The following is a 12,443-nucleotide window of genomic DNA, read 5'->3' on the forward strand; positions in this document are numbered from 1 at the left end:
CGCTTGAAGCGTTGCGGATTGGAATTTTCCGACAGTTATGATTTTTTTTCATCTTTGGTCAAAGCAATGTATGCCGCTTTCGTCACGTATGACGCGTATCAGCCGCCAGTGTATACAGGAATTGCTTTTGTTTTGAAAAAAAACCGCTTCTTGTGTTAGAGGGAGCTTAGTGAAACTAAATATGTCTTTTTACTGGGGTGATGAGCCCACGGACTGCATGGATATAGTATGTCAGCCGGTTTCAATGTTTTAACACCATAGCGAGTTATGTTCCGGAGTATGAATAAGCACAATTCTGCAGATATTCTGTCCAACTCAAGTGGTAACGGAGGTGCGTTAGCGAGAATCTGTAGGGATGATGAACGTGTGGTGTAAAATACACCTCTTAAAGAACTCGCACCCTAATGGATTTGGGACTCGCTCACTGGATTTCGTGTTGACCGTTTGCGCCCTCGCGATCTCCGACGACAGTGCAGCTCTGGCCGACTGGACTCGTTCAACGCCACCTCCAGACGCCGACAAGAGCTCTCGTCGAGTGATGCCCCGTCCTCGGACTCCTGTGACCATTTCCATCTTTCCTATCTCCTCTTTACTTCCGTCGCTCGCTGTCCCTGCGCCTCGCTCTCTGCTTCCTCTCAATATATATCTTTTAATCCCTCCTTACTCCCATCCTTTGTGAGTTACTGTTGAGGTGTCGCACCTGATGCAGACAGTTCCGGGGCTCACTTTTCCCTATTTTCTCTTTAAGAACCATATGAGAATTTCGATGGCAACATAGAGCGCCATACTGGAGGTGTAAATATATATATATATATATATATATATATATATATATATATATATATATATATATATATATATATATGCATGCTTGAGTGCGCATCTTGTTTTGAATGGAACTTCTCTTGTGTTGAGTTGCTTCCTTGGGCGGGTTCTTTTTTGTTGGAGGAAGTGTGTGTGTGTGTGTGCGTGTGCGTGTGTGTGAGCATGCGCGTGCGCGCGCGTGCGCATGTGATATGAAGGGTTTACCGTCCCACAACCACTATATGATTACGAAAGACGCCGTAGTGGAAGGCTGCGGAAATTTCGACCACCTGGGGTTCTTTACCGTACACCCAAATCCGAGCACACGGGCCTACAACATTTCCACCTCCACCGGAAATGCAGCCGCCGCCGCCGGTATTCGATCCCGCGACATGCGGGTCAGCAGCCGAGTGCCTTAGCCACTAGACCACCGCGGCTAGGTGTCTGTGTGTGTATATGTGCGTGTGCGTATGTGCGTGTATGTGTATGTGGGCGTGCGTGTGCGCGCACGCCCAATTAAACCTGGGAACGCTATAGCGCCACAGTAGCTGTGGCTGCAAGTGTGGCAAACTTCTGCCTACCGCCATATTGAAGCACGCGATATTTCTACGAGCTGGCAGCTGACCAAATGTCTCTAGTGTACTAGATATCATAAGCCATCCAGTGTACCAAAACAGCAGCCTTGAGGTGAACGAAGGGAGGAGGAAATTAAGCGCTGGTTCCTCTGCGTTGGGTACAACTGTAGTTAGAAGAGACATTCACAATTAAAACTCAGAATTAAGAATCAACACGAATCTGCCACAAATTTGGAGGAAGAACTGACCCAGGCTCTGACGCATTACTCTTAGCGTATATGTCCTCGGCGTGGTAGCACAAAGTTCATTCCAACATAATTGAGAAAACTAACGCTGCGGAAGGTAAACGTTGCATAAGCGTATCGCAATCTCCGCACAATTGACGGCCACCAGTATAACTTTGATTACCTCCGCAGTGCACCTGTGTTAGTAATCGGACTGAAAGATAGAGCAAAGGTTATTTTGGAAGTACAGTAATAGACCTGGACAAAGAAAAGAACAGGCAAATTAACGTATTTTAAAAACTACCACGTGGACCGGCGCGCATTGAAACTGCAAAGCTCAAATTGGAAAACATAACGGCACACCCGCATTCAGCAATGCTGTGAGCGAAATAAATGTGCAGAAAAAATTGCGCTCCACCTGTTTAGGCGTTTCTTCTTTGTGGTGTATTTTGTTTTACTGCATTTTTTACAGCAAATGCTGTTATGAGGTCACACTGCGGGTCTCACGAAATTAGAAAAAGAAAACCTAGTACCAATGCACACAACGGCCAATAATTTCGAGAAATCTTTGTTTTCATCAGACTATCCACAGCTAAAACTCCCTTGGAAGAACAAGTGGTGTTCGTCAAGAAAAAAAATAGTGATAACAAGGCTTCGTTGTCGAGTCCCTTCATTGAACTTTTACCTTCACAGGTCGGGTCTGGCACAGTCGCCTTTGTGCCTTCACTGTTGTGAGAGTGAATCTTTGGAGCGCTTCTTGTCATGCCGAAAATGTCAAAGGAAAAAACTACTAGAAGAACCCCTAAAGTTTTTTTTTTTTCATTTCATTCAACCCCTACGAAAGTTGGACTTAAACTTGACACTTCCGGCGATTCTTTTATTTGGCGCAATTGCATTTGGTTTCAGCCAAATGAGTGTTTTTACCGCTGTTACAAATTTCTTACGAGAATCTTGAAGAATGGAAGGCTAAACATATGCAAATTCAGTTGTTTGATGTATAGATTTTTTCTCTTTTTGTGTGTGTGTGTTTATTGTGTTATCCTTTTCAAGGTTTTTTGTTTGTTTAGAAATCCAACACCTCTCTATTACCTATATTACCTAATGAATTCAACCCTTCCTTTGAAGAAGTGAATTAACTTAAAAAGAAGCAAGGCCCCGTCCCATTCATGGTCTATCCCCCTAGGTGGGTTGCGTTAACTTGTTGAGGAACCGACCAACCAACCAACCAATGAACAGTGGGGCTCGAACCCGGGTCCGCTGGGTGCCAACGTGTATACATAGCGTACAACATACGTAGGGTCAAGTCGACGAATGTACAATGAATGTTACAAAGTAAATCTCGTAAAACACAATTCTGGGAGGGTATGAGTAGCACACTTCATGAACTCAGCATACCAGTCCTGCTGCAATTGCAGTTGGTCATAAAAGTCCCTTAGCCGCACAGTCATTTGCACAAAGTGGCTTCGCGAAGACACCATTGGTTTCACATGCCGGTCCAACATGCAGTTTTCCATACACTATGCATGTCCATTAACAGCAGCATGCCAACTGGAATTTCGCTGCATTAGGGTGGTAAAAGATAACGGATGCTATGACAATTGTAATCCAGATGTTTTTCAAAAGCCTTCTACAGGACGTCCCAGAAAAGTATGGCGTCTTCACAACTAAAAAATCAATGCTCGATTGTTTCTGTAACTTCACAGAGGCGATGGTTCATTGAGGATACAAATATGCCTTTGGTGTTTAACCAGGTTTTTACAGGCATTGTTTCTGTATGCACTTTGTAGAAAAAAAGTTGGTTATTGGTGAAATAGGCATTTTCGTTACACGTAATAGCATGTCATGACCAGAAAATCCAATATATAGTGAACAGTAAAGTGGGGCCGAAAGAGCATATTCAATACAGCACAACAAAGTTTTTTTTTTCTTTTGAGCTAGAGAACAAGTACTTATTACAGAATCTGGCTGTCCGGAAACGCACTCATTCGAATACTTCACGCATGAACCCTTCGAGATAGGAACGTGATGCGAAATTCGTAGATACCACTAAATTTGGTATATTATCTGCAAAATTCACTTGCAAGAATGTTCGAAGGAGTGGATGAGCACAGCCACTAAAATAGGAAAAGCGCCACACCAGTTGTCTAACAAAGAGGTGCACCAACCCAAGACAACCTGTGTAGACAGGTCTAAAAACATTGTCTCGCCACATCGGTTGATAGGTTGATGACCAAATAGAGGTAGCAAATATACAGTGAAATTCCTGTATGTAAACCCTCGAATAACAAATCTGCATAAAGTAGAATATTTTTGTTGCCAAAAACAGGTTGCATGCTTTAGCTCTGCCAAAAATGTGGAGGTTATGAGGAATAAGCGTTTGGGCATAGCGCTTGAGAGTGGGTACACGTTCTTTTCAATAATTTGCACTTGATAGATAAGCATCTAATGGTACGCCTAGGTATTTTGATGGTACACAAGACCATTCTATACCCTGAAAATGGGTTGGTTTATATGTCTATGGGCCAAACCACAGTTCCAAGCTTTTAGCGAAGTTCATTCGTGCCCCAGAAATTTTTTTTTTAATTGTTTGATTGTTGACACCACCATTTTTGTACTAGAAAGATCTGCGCCAAATAACGCTAGGTCATCCGCATACGCCAACACCTTTACCTCATTCCCATAAGCACTGAAACCGTGGATGTTACTAGATCGAGTTACACTTAAGCGCAGTGGCTCCAAGTAAAAAGCATTGGCGACAACGGACAGCCCTGTTTCACAGACAAGTTCAAAATACGGGTTTTGAAAGGTAGCCATTAGCAATTAAACTGGTTGAACATTCATTGTAGCATAGTTTTGCATCTTTAAATTTAGTGGAGGCAACGTTGGCATGTTGGAGAAGAGAAAACAGAAAAGAATGGTGAAACCAATCAAAGGCTTGTGCTAAGTCTACTTGTAGTATTGCCAGTTGTTCATACGAGTGGGAATAATGTTTAAATATTGTGCGAGTAATGTGTATATTAGTCTGTATTGAGCGACCTTTTAGACTACACGTCTGATTGCCACCAATGAGTATTGACATTGCAAATTGAACCCTATTTGAAAGTACCTTTGCACAAATTTTTAGTCAGCTTGCACAGTGTAATTGGTCTGTAGCCACAACGTGAAGTAGTTTTTCTCTATCTGAACATTTCAGAATTAGAACAGTGTGGCTTTCAATAAAAGAATGAGGAATCGTCTCAAGATTCAAACTCAGCCTGAAAATGTCGAGCAGTACAGAACACAGTATGAATTCAAATGTTTTGTAAAATTCGCCGGATATTCTATCAGGTCCTGGTGTTTTGGACAATGGTAGCTGTTCAACAGGAAGTTATATTTCTTGTATAGTGAATGGCCCTCTAACAAGTTCACATTCCTCGTTAGTTAGAAGAGTCACGAATGGCAAAAACTGCCTCACCAGATATTCATTGTCGTTTTCAGAAGAGGCGCTAAACAATTCTTTGTAGTAAGTTTCAACCTCTGACATAATTTTAATGAAATTATTGACCAATAATCCTCCCGAGTAAAAGTCTCGTATAAACTTCTTTTTAGCGTTGCGATATTCATCGAGTAAGGCTTCACGTGTGGGCTCCTGTTAATGCAAAGTACGATTATTGCGGGACCGAACACGGGCACCTCTGTAACGTAAAGCATCATACCTCTGGAGTGCGTTTTTGGCGTTAGCAATTGCGGCTGTATAGCGACAAGGCGCCTCACGCTCAAATTCATATATGTCCTGAATATTTTGCTTTAGCATGCTTTGTTCTAATTTTCTGTAGAAGCGCCTCACAGATCTAATCTCTGCATTCATTGCCCGAACTTCTTGTTTGAATAATTCCCTAGAGGCGAACAAAGGCATCTCAGCCGACAAACAGTTCCTCGGTGCTACGCGGACGCGTGCAGTAAACTCCTGGTCGCTCACAATCGAGGAGTTCAGTTTCCAAAGTGCCCATTGTGGTCTGAAGTTAGATCGAATGTTGCTATCTATCTGACAATGCAGTGATCTGAAAAGGAAATAGGCTCCGTTTTGCATGACACGTCACGAGAAATAAGTGGTGCTGAAACGTAAATGTGATCAACGCGCGTATGTGTACTTCCTTCTGCATGCGTATACGATGGCAGGTTATTGAGTGATCCTATATCAACCAGTTCCGCACTTTCAACTACAAGTGAGAGCACTTCAGCACTCCTGTCATTGCGACAAAGCCCAGTACTATAGGATGGATTGCAGACGCAGTTGAAATCGCCCACGAGCACAACGTTACGGTCAGGATCTAACAAAGTAGCCAAACTTTCAAATAAAACGAGGTGCATCGCTAAATGCATACACAGCCGTGCTTGGGACTTGTTAGCAAACTCGCCTCAAGCAGGCTTGATGTCGGGAAAGCAATCGCGTCAATACGACTAATAAGGCGTTTTAAACAGCGAAAGAAGAACGAGTCATCGCACAATACGAATAGCGTAACGAGCGGGTCGTCCAATGTTCGAACCCATTACAAAAGATTGTTTTTGTTCAGCTATTAACTGTGGCGGATACCCACTTCAGGCGTAATTACTCATCGTCGTCAGCCACTGCATGAACAATTGGCACATAATTCGTCGCAATAGTTTAGCGGATAACACGCTTCTCAGAAGAATGACGAAAAATAGCACGCCGAATGCCGGCCTACTACCCCACAATTTTATTATTAATGCCATAGTGGGCATGAAGCAATTGTGCTTGCAGCAGTTACCCAATGAGTGTTTAGAAAAAGCTCTGAAAGGCCACACTTCCGCGCAGGCCTCGCGTTTTTTGTTGTTGTTGTTGTTGTCTAGAATTAATTAACTAGCCCATCAAGACGTCCTGAAATAACTGTGCCTAGCCCGGCCGTGGCAACAATAACAGCAGGGCTCAAATACTACCTTATAAATGGAACGATCAATGGAACCACGCGTACCGTTAAGCACCCCTACACATTTCGAAAAGCCCACGTTAACACTTAAGAGAACAATGGATGCGATTACGAAAGCTTCAAGACGCAAGGCGAGCCTTCGCGTTCAGACATGCACTGTTCTACTCTCGCAAATAGTAAAGCTACGCTTACTTGATGCAATGCCCGAAGCACGTCCGCCAAAGACTCCGTCGGTGATGGTGTGGAAGCGAAAAAACGGCGTGTAACACACGACAGTGACAGCGCTGAACTTAAGACCAGAACTTACGATGAAAGCACGTGTAAATGAATAAGCACAAACTCACGAGTACCGCTTGAGCATGAAGACGCGGCCGGTTCACGAGCCAAGTCGATGCTAGAAGACAAAAAGAAACAAGGCAAGGGTTAGCACGGCAAAAGGAACACTCAAAACACGAGTGAACGGTTAAATAGGAGCTGCGACACTTGTGACAGGCTCGTTTAGCACCAGAACGCGTGCAGTAACAATTGCCCCGAGACGGATGCAACAAGAATGATGGAAATTGGTGCGCTAAAAGCGAAGCTTTGAGTTCTCGTGTGTTCAAAATTCGAGCAGGCGATGGCGAGAAACTTTCTTTTTCGCATTTCACTAGCATGCTGACGTCGAAGACCGCTTCCAATCACAGCGAACGTCTCGTAAAGACAAACTGGAAAAGTCACTTCGTGGTGGCCTTCCCGCGATAAGTCGCTCTTTTTTTACGGCATCGTTAGCATGGTTATCACATGGAAACGCTTTGAGTGGGGTCACTTCTCGGCTTTCATGACGCGTTCTACGGCAACGCCGGCGTCCACCGCATGTTGCATTTTCGGCTCGCTAAAAACGTGGCATGCGTTTACACCTTTAAACGCTGTCGTACCACAGCCTCGTTCACAAACTATAAGCGTCGTGCTTGTTGTTATGAAAACACATCATTTAGAAAGAGAAATGATTCCTTTCCAAGAAAGTATAACAAAAGGTTTGTCGTTTCTATCCATCATTCGTATGGCCTAGCTTCCACCATATGAATATTGCGCGCTAGTTGTAGCAAGCGAACGGTCTGTCATCACGTCACATCACATGGTGTCACTTGCCGTAGCAAAAGTAGCCTGTGTATGTCACCTTAATTCGAAATCAAGGTAGTTTGTGCCGTGAATTAAAATGACAACAGCTTCGATTACGGCGTTGTCATTTGTCCAAACGATATCGGCGCATTCCACTCCACTAGAAGAACCGATGAAAAATACATGCTCAATTTGTGTCACAGAAGCCCTTTAATGGGTTAGTCCACCTGCGTTTCGCCCGTATAGCGGGCCCCCGACGCTATACGTGTTGTGCATACTTGAGGTGCTTGAACCGCTTGACCTTCGCGCACCAGGGTTCAACAAGACGGCGAGCTGAACTGAGCCACGTGCCATGACCCGCTAAAAAAACTAATTCTACTAGGAAATACAGGCACAAAATAATGGCAGCGGGGGCTCCACGGGCACTTATGGTCGCCACATGCAACAATCCCGACAACACAAAAAGCTGCCTGCTTTACCTGCCTAACTAACCGCAAGCTGAGCCTACCCACCCGCCCGTGTCCCCGGGAATATGGACCTAAAGTATAGCGGCATGTTCAAGGAACCCGCCCGCTAAATTTACACGCAACCTGGGCGTAAGTTTCGCTTGAACTAAGATAAATATATAGCGAGTGATGTTCGGTGAACGCCGTCGCCCCACCCCACGCCAGCTTGTCGCATTGAGGGGCTCACCGATTTGATGCCGAAGACAAAGCTCGCAGTGGTCCTCGATTAATTCCAGGCGACGTGGGTTTCTTGTGCGTAGTTTCACAAGTCCAAGTAAATTCCACGCGTACAAAAAGAAGGGTTGAAACGTGACTGCTACTAGCGCGCGCCCCGCGCCCGAACATTGCAGCAGACGCCATTCCACGGCGCCGAAGAACTGCCGTCTGCAAAATGCACAGCGCGACGAGCAGCGAATGATAACCGCAGATGAGCCAACCGCATGTATCTGTCTGAAGGCGATGCTTCGGTTTTCGCGCATGCGTTGTTGCAGCCAGATCTGATCGCGCCACTACGTCCCGATATTGTTCGTCGCCGTCTTATCGGCATCTGCGCCCACCGCACTGCGAAGAACAAAAAATCGAAGAAAATATGTGCACAAACAAAACAGAATTATTGCGCGTGGTAGTCGGGCTTTCCGACGGAGGCAGAAATGCTGTAGGCCCGTGAGCTTAGATTTGGGTGCACGTTAAAGAACCCCAGGTGGTGAATATTTCCGGAGCCCTCCACTACGGCGTTTCTCGTAATCACATGATGGTTTTGGAATGTTAAACCCCACATATCAATCAATCAATCATTGTCGGGCTCGGAATGTTCTATAGAGGCACCTAAACTACAGAGTATACAGGGTCAAGTTTACTAAAATAAACAGGAACTAACTTGCTCAGCCATCTGTTATTCCATCTCAATGGACAGTGTCCGTTCTTGCTGTATGTTCTGTACATTGTTCTACTCCTGAGCGCCACACAAGAACTCGGGGAAAACTCGAGCTTCGCCCTCAAGAGTAGGACGCAGTGGCGCAAACGGAGAGTTAGAAACTGTCTAATCAGACGTTTCGCAAAGCGGCCTACAACTTTCTAATTGAAACTTTTTGCTGAGCTTCGCGTTTAGACAATTTTACAATTTTACTTAATTAAGCAAGATACAGAAATAGATAGCCTGACATACTCTGTGCAATGGTGAGAAAAATATATTTAGTCACTGAAAGTACGTCGGCGTATTTTTAAACACCGGTCAGAATTAACTGGGGCGCCCTGCATGTGCACCCAATTTTCCTGAGTTCAATGAAACACTTGAATTTCTTTCTTACTATGTTGCTTGGTAATTACCACTTTGCTGATTTCAGTCTAAATTTAAGCTATTTCGATGCTAAGCAGCATCGACGCTGTAACAGAGGGGCTAACATGAAACACACTAGTAATATGCTGTGGCAACCAACCTCATCAAAAAACATAAGCTTCAGCCTCTCAAATTCATCGAGAATCATTAGGTAACTGTACATGAAGGCCAAAACAAAAGCCAAAACATAGAAGAGTATTTTGATTGATTTGTGGCGTTTAACGTCCCAAAACCACTTCTGATTATGAGAGACGCCGTAGTGGAGGGCTCCGGAAATTTTGACCACCTGGGGTTCTTTAACGTGCACCCAAATCTGAGTACACGGGCCTACAACATTTCCGCCTCCATCAGAAATGCAGCCACCGCAGTCGGATAGAAGAGTATTTTCTAAAGCACGAACGTCTGCACAGAAATTATAGGCTGCCAATCCGCGAAGTGTCATACAAAGCGACCTACGTGCCTATAGCGCGTTCACAATGAATAACATCTGTCTTCGCTTCGGAGTGGCGACAATTCTGTGCATGTATGCTGATTCCTCGAATGTGGCGTAAGTATGCCGAGTGCTTCTCCAGCTTCAGTAGATGGAACGCATACTACTCAGTCATAAAACAGACGTCCAGTGCAAAGTGCGCATCTTCAAAAAATTTTTTTGGTAGAATTTGTTTTTATATAGCAATAAAGGAGATGGATGGGTGGAAAGTCCTTTATTGAAAAACAAAAAAAGGGAGGCACAGGATCTATGTGGGGATAAGCAGCATTTTCTAACTACACTAGTAGTCCACGGTGTCACGGATTTTACACTTGCTGTATTCACCATCACTAGAAATGAGGCGGTATAGGGTCAGCACTGTGATTTGTCTGACCGCCTAAACCACTCTAATCAGGCCCCTCTGACTTCCATTTTGGGCAAATGATAACTGCGTGTCAGAAATATCTTTATTTTGTCATCGTATCAATTACAAAAATTTGTGTATACAGAAGGAGGTCCCATAGTCAGACTGAACCGGGACCTCCTACAGTAGTGAATATAGAAAAAATTAATTGATGCAGCAAACAGCGGTACAGAAAACATGTAATGAAATACATCGCAGGTAAAAACGAAAAAGGAGTTCTACTTAAGAAAAACATTAGCAGAAAGCAGCAACAAAAACTGAAATGAGACAACATAAAAAATAGAGGTAATTCAACTCTCCTAAGTAGTTTTCAGACAATTACCATGGTGAAAGATAGTAAAAATAAACTACAAGAAAAGAAAACTAAACAATGACATCTGATTTCAGTGTCCGGGTCCGTATGGAGCGTTTCGCAGTAATTCATGGGTTGCAAAGCTTACAAGAGTGGAAACTTGGGCCAGTTGGTGCGTAGTCATATTTGCAAAGCTTGTATGGTCATTCGCCCCTTTTTTAGATGCGGAAGCATCTTATACTCGCGCCTTGTAGTGCGCCGTCCGCACCGCTTCTCGAACATTCGACAGCTGACGCGCGCGCATGCGCCGTCGCGCCGTCGCCCACCATCTGTGCCGCGCGCGCTTCTCCTTCGAGAACATTCGACAGCTGGCAGCGCATGCGCCGTCGCGCTGTATATATACTCAAGGTCGGCGCTTGCTCGCTCAGTTGCCGCTCGTCGGTTGGTTTGTACGGCGCGTCGACGTCCAAGGTCGCGGTGAAATGAATTTCAACGAATCCACAAACACAATGATCGACGTCCCTTCGACCAGCGCCGCCCTTTCGCATACGTGTGTACGTGTTCACTCATTTAACACCCCCTCCTACAACCAGGTTAACCAATTTAGCCATCGACCCAAGTAAGTCGCACTTTCGCACCAGGTTAACCAATTATATGCTCCGCATCCTCCTCAGTTTTCCCCCGAGGGAAGCTGCGGGCAATTTTTTTCAAATGCGTAACACTGCCACAGTAAGTGGCGAAGGTCTGCGCGGCAACGCAGCCCGCAGTGATTGCACCTCACTGTCGCAATGTCAGGTTGTCTCCATTTTGCTAAAGAGTATGGTGTGTATGCAGACTTTGCGTAGACCTTATTGATGAAGACTTCTAGGGAGCGTGAAAGCAGACATTTGCTGAAAAATGGAACTGGTGGGGTAACCTGCGCAATGCGTTTTTTTACTATAGCATGACGCAGGGACGCAAGTTCGTAGTGCTTTGTGGCTACCGAGGGAGCCATTTGACTTAAGAGCTCACACGGGTTCACCCCGAGGGGTTTGGAGCAGAGAAAAATTGGTCTACCCACCTGCGCAAGCAGCAGCGGCGTGTGCCGCCACATTGCCCCCGGCCACACCCGTATACCCCGGCGTCCAGATGATTTCCATCGGCCTGTCGGCTTTTTCATGCCTACAAATGATGCTTTGAATAGCAGCTACTCTAGCATCCTCCAACTCTGGGCGAAATATTTCTGAGTAGGGAGCGTTCTATGACGTCAGCACGTACTTGTGTTTTCCATCACTCTTCGCCGACTCGGATGGTCAAATTTCGCTTTCGATGAGGCATTTCAGGAGTAATTTCTTATAGAGCTTTCGCCTTAATTGAAATGCATCACACTGATTTTTTTCACGTTCTTTTTTTTTGATCGTCGTGTTTTCTTCTATAGAATGTCCTTGACTTCACGGGCAGGTTTTTTGTGAAATCGTGAGTGAAACTCTTTCTTCATTTGTTTAATTTTCAAATTTCTTGCAGTAAAGACTGCTTGGAGGCCAGTGCGCCTTCTCGTAGGTCTCTTTAACGTTGTATTCATTCCGCTCTGTTCGTACAAACTGCGCACGTTGTCCTCGGTTAGCCAGTACAACAAAATTACACCGTCTCTCACTAAAGGGCGCCATGAGGCGATGCGAAGCAGCACGCGGGGTGCGCACCACATTTTGCACCGGTCTCTCAGCATCTAAGGCTGATAGAGTGTAAAAGGGAGAGACCACACAGCGTCTTACACAGCCACTTACGCAGGCCCGGGCGAGCTAGCAGGT

General features: G+C 45.0%; 1 protein-coding gene across 1 annotated transcript in view; it reads right to left on the minus strand.

The window, feature by feature from the left end:
* Positions 1-6,382: 6,382 nt before the first annotated feature.
* Positions 6,383-12,443, minus strand: part of LOC119164091 (neprilysin-1) — a 37,888-nt gene continuing 31,827 nt past the window's right edge. Inside the window, exon 6 of the mRNA XM_075870967.1 lies at positions 6,383-6,925. Within this exon, the coding sequence (XP_075727082.1) occupies positions 6,822-6,925 (104 nt within the window). The 3' untranslated portion in view covers positions 6,383-6,821. The remainder of the gene's footprint in view (positions 6,926-12,443) is intronic.

The sequence above is a fragment of the Rhipicephalus microplus genome, chromosome 8 (assembly GCF_043290135.1).
Source record: "Rhipicephalus microplus isolate Deutch F79 chromosome 8, USDA_Rmic, whole genome shotgun sequence".
In the NCBI taxonomy this organism is placed as follows: Eukaryota; Metazoa; Arthropoda; class Arachnida; order Ixodida; family Ixodidae; genus Rhipicephalus; species Rhipicephalus microplus.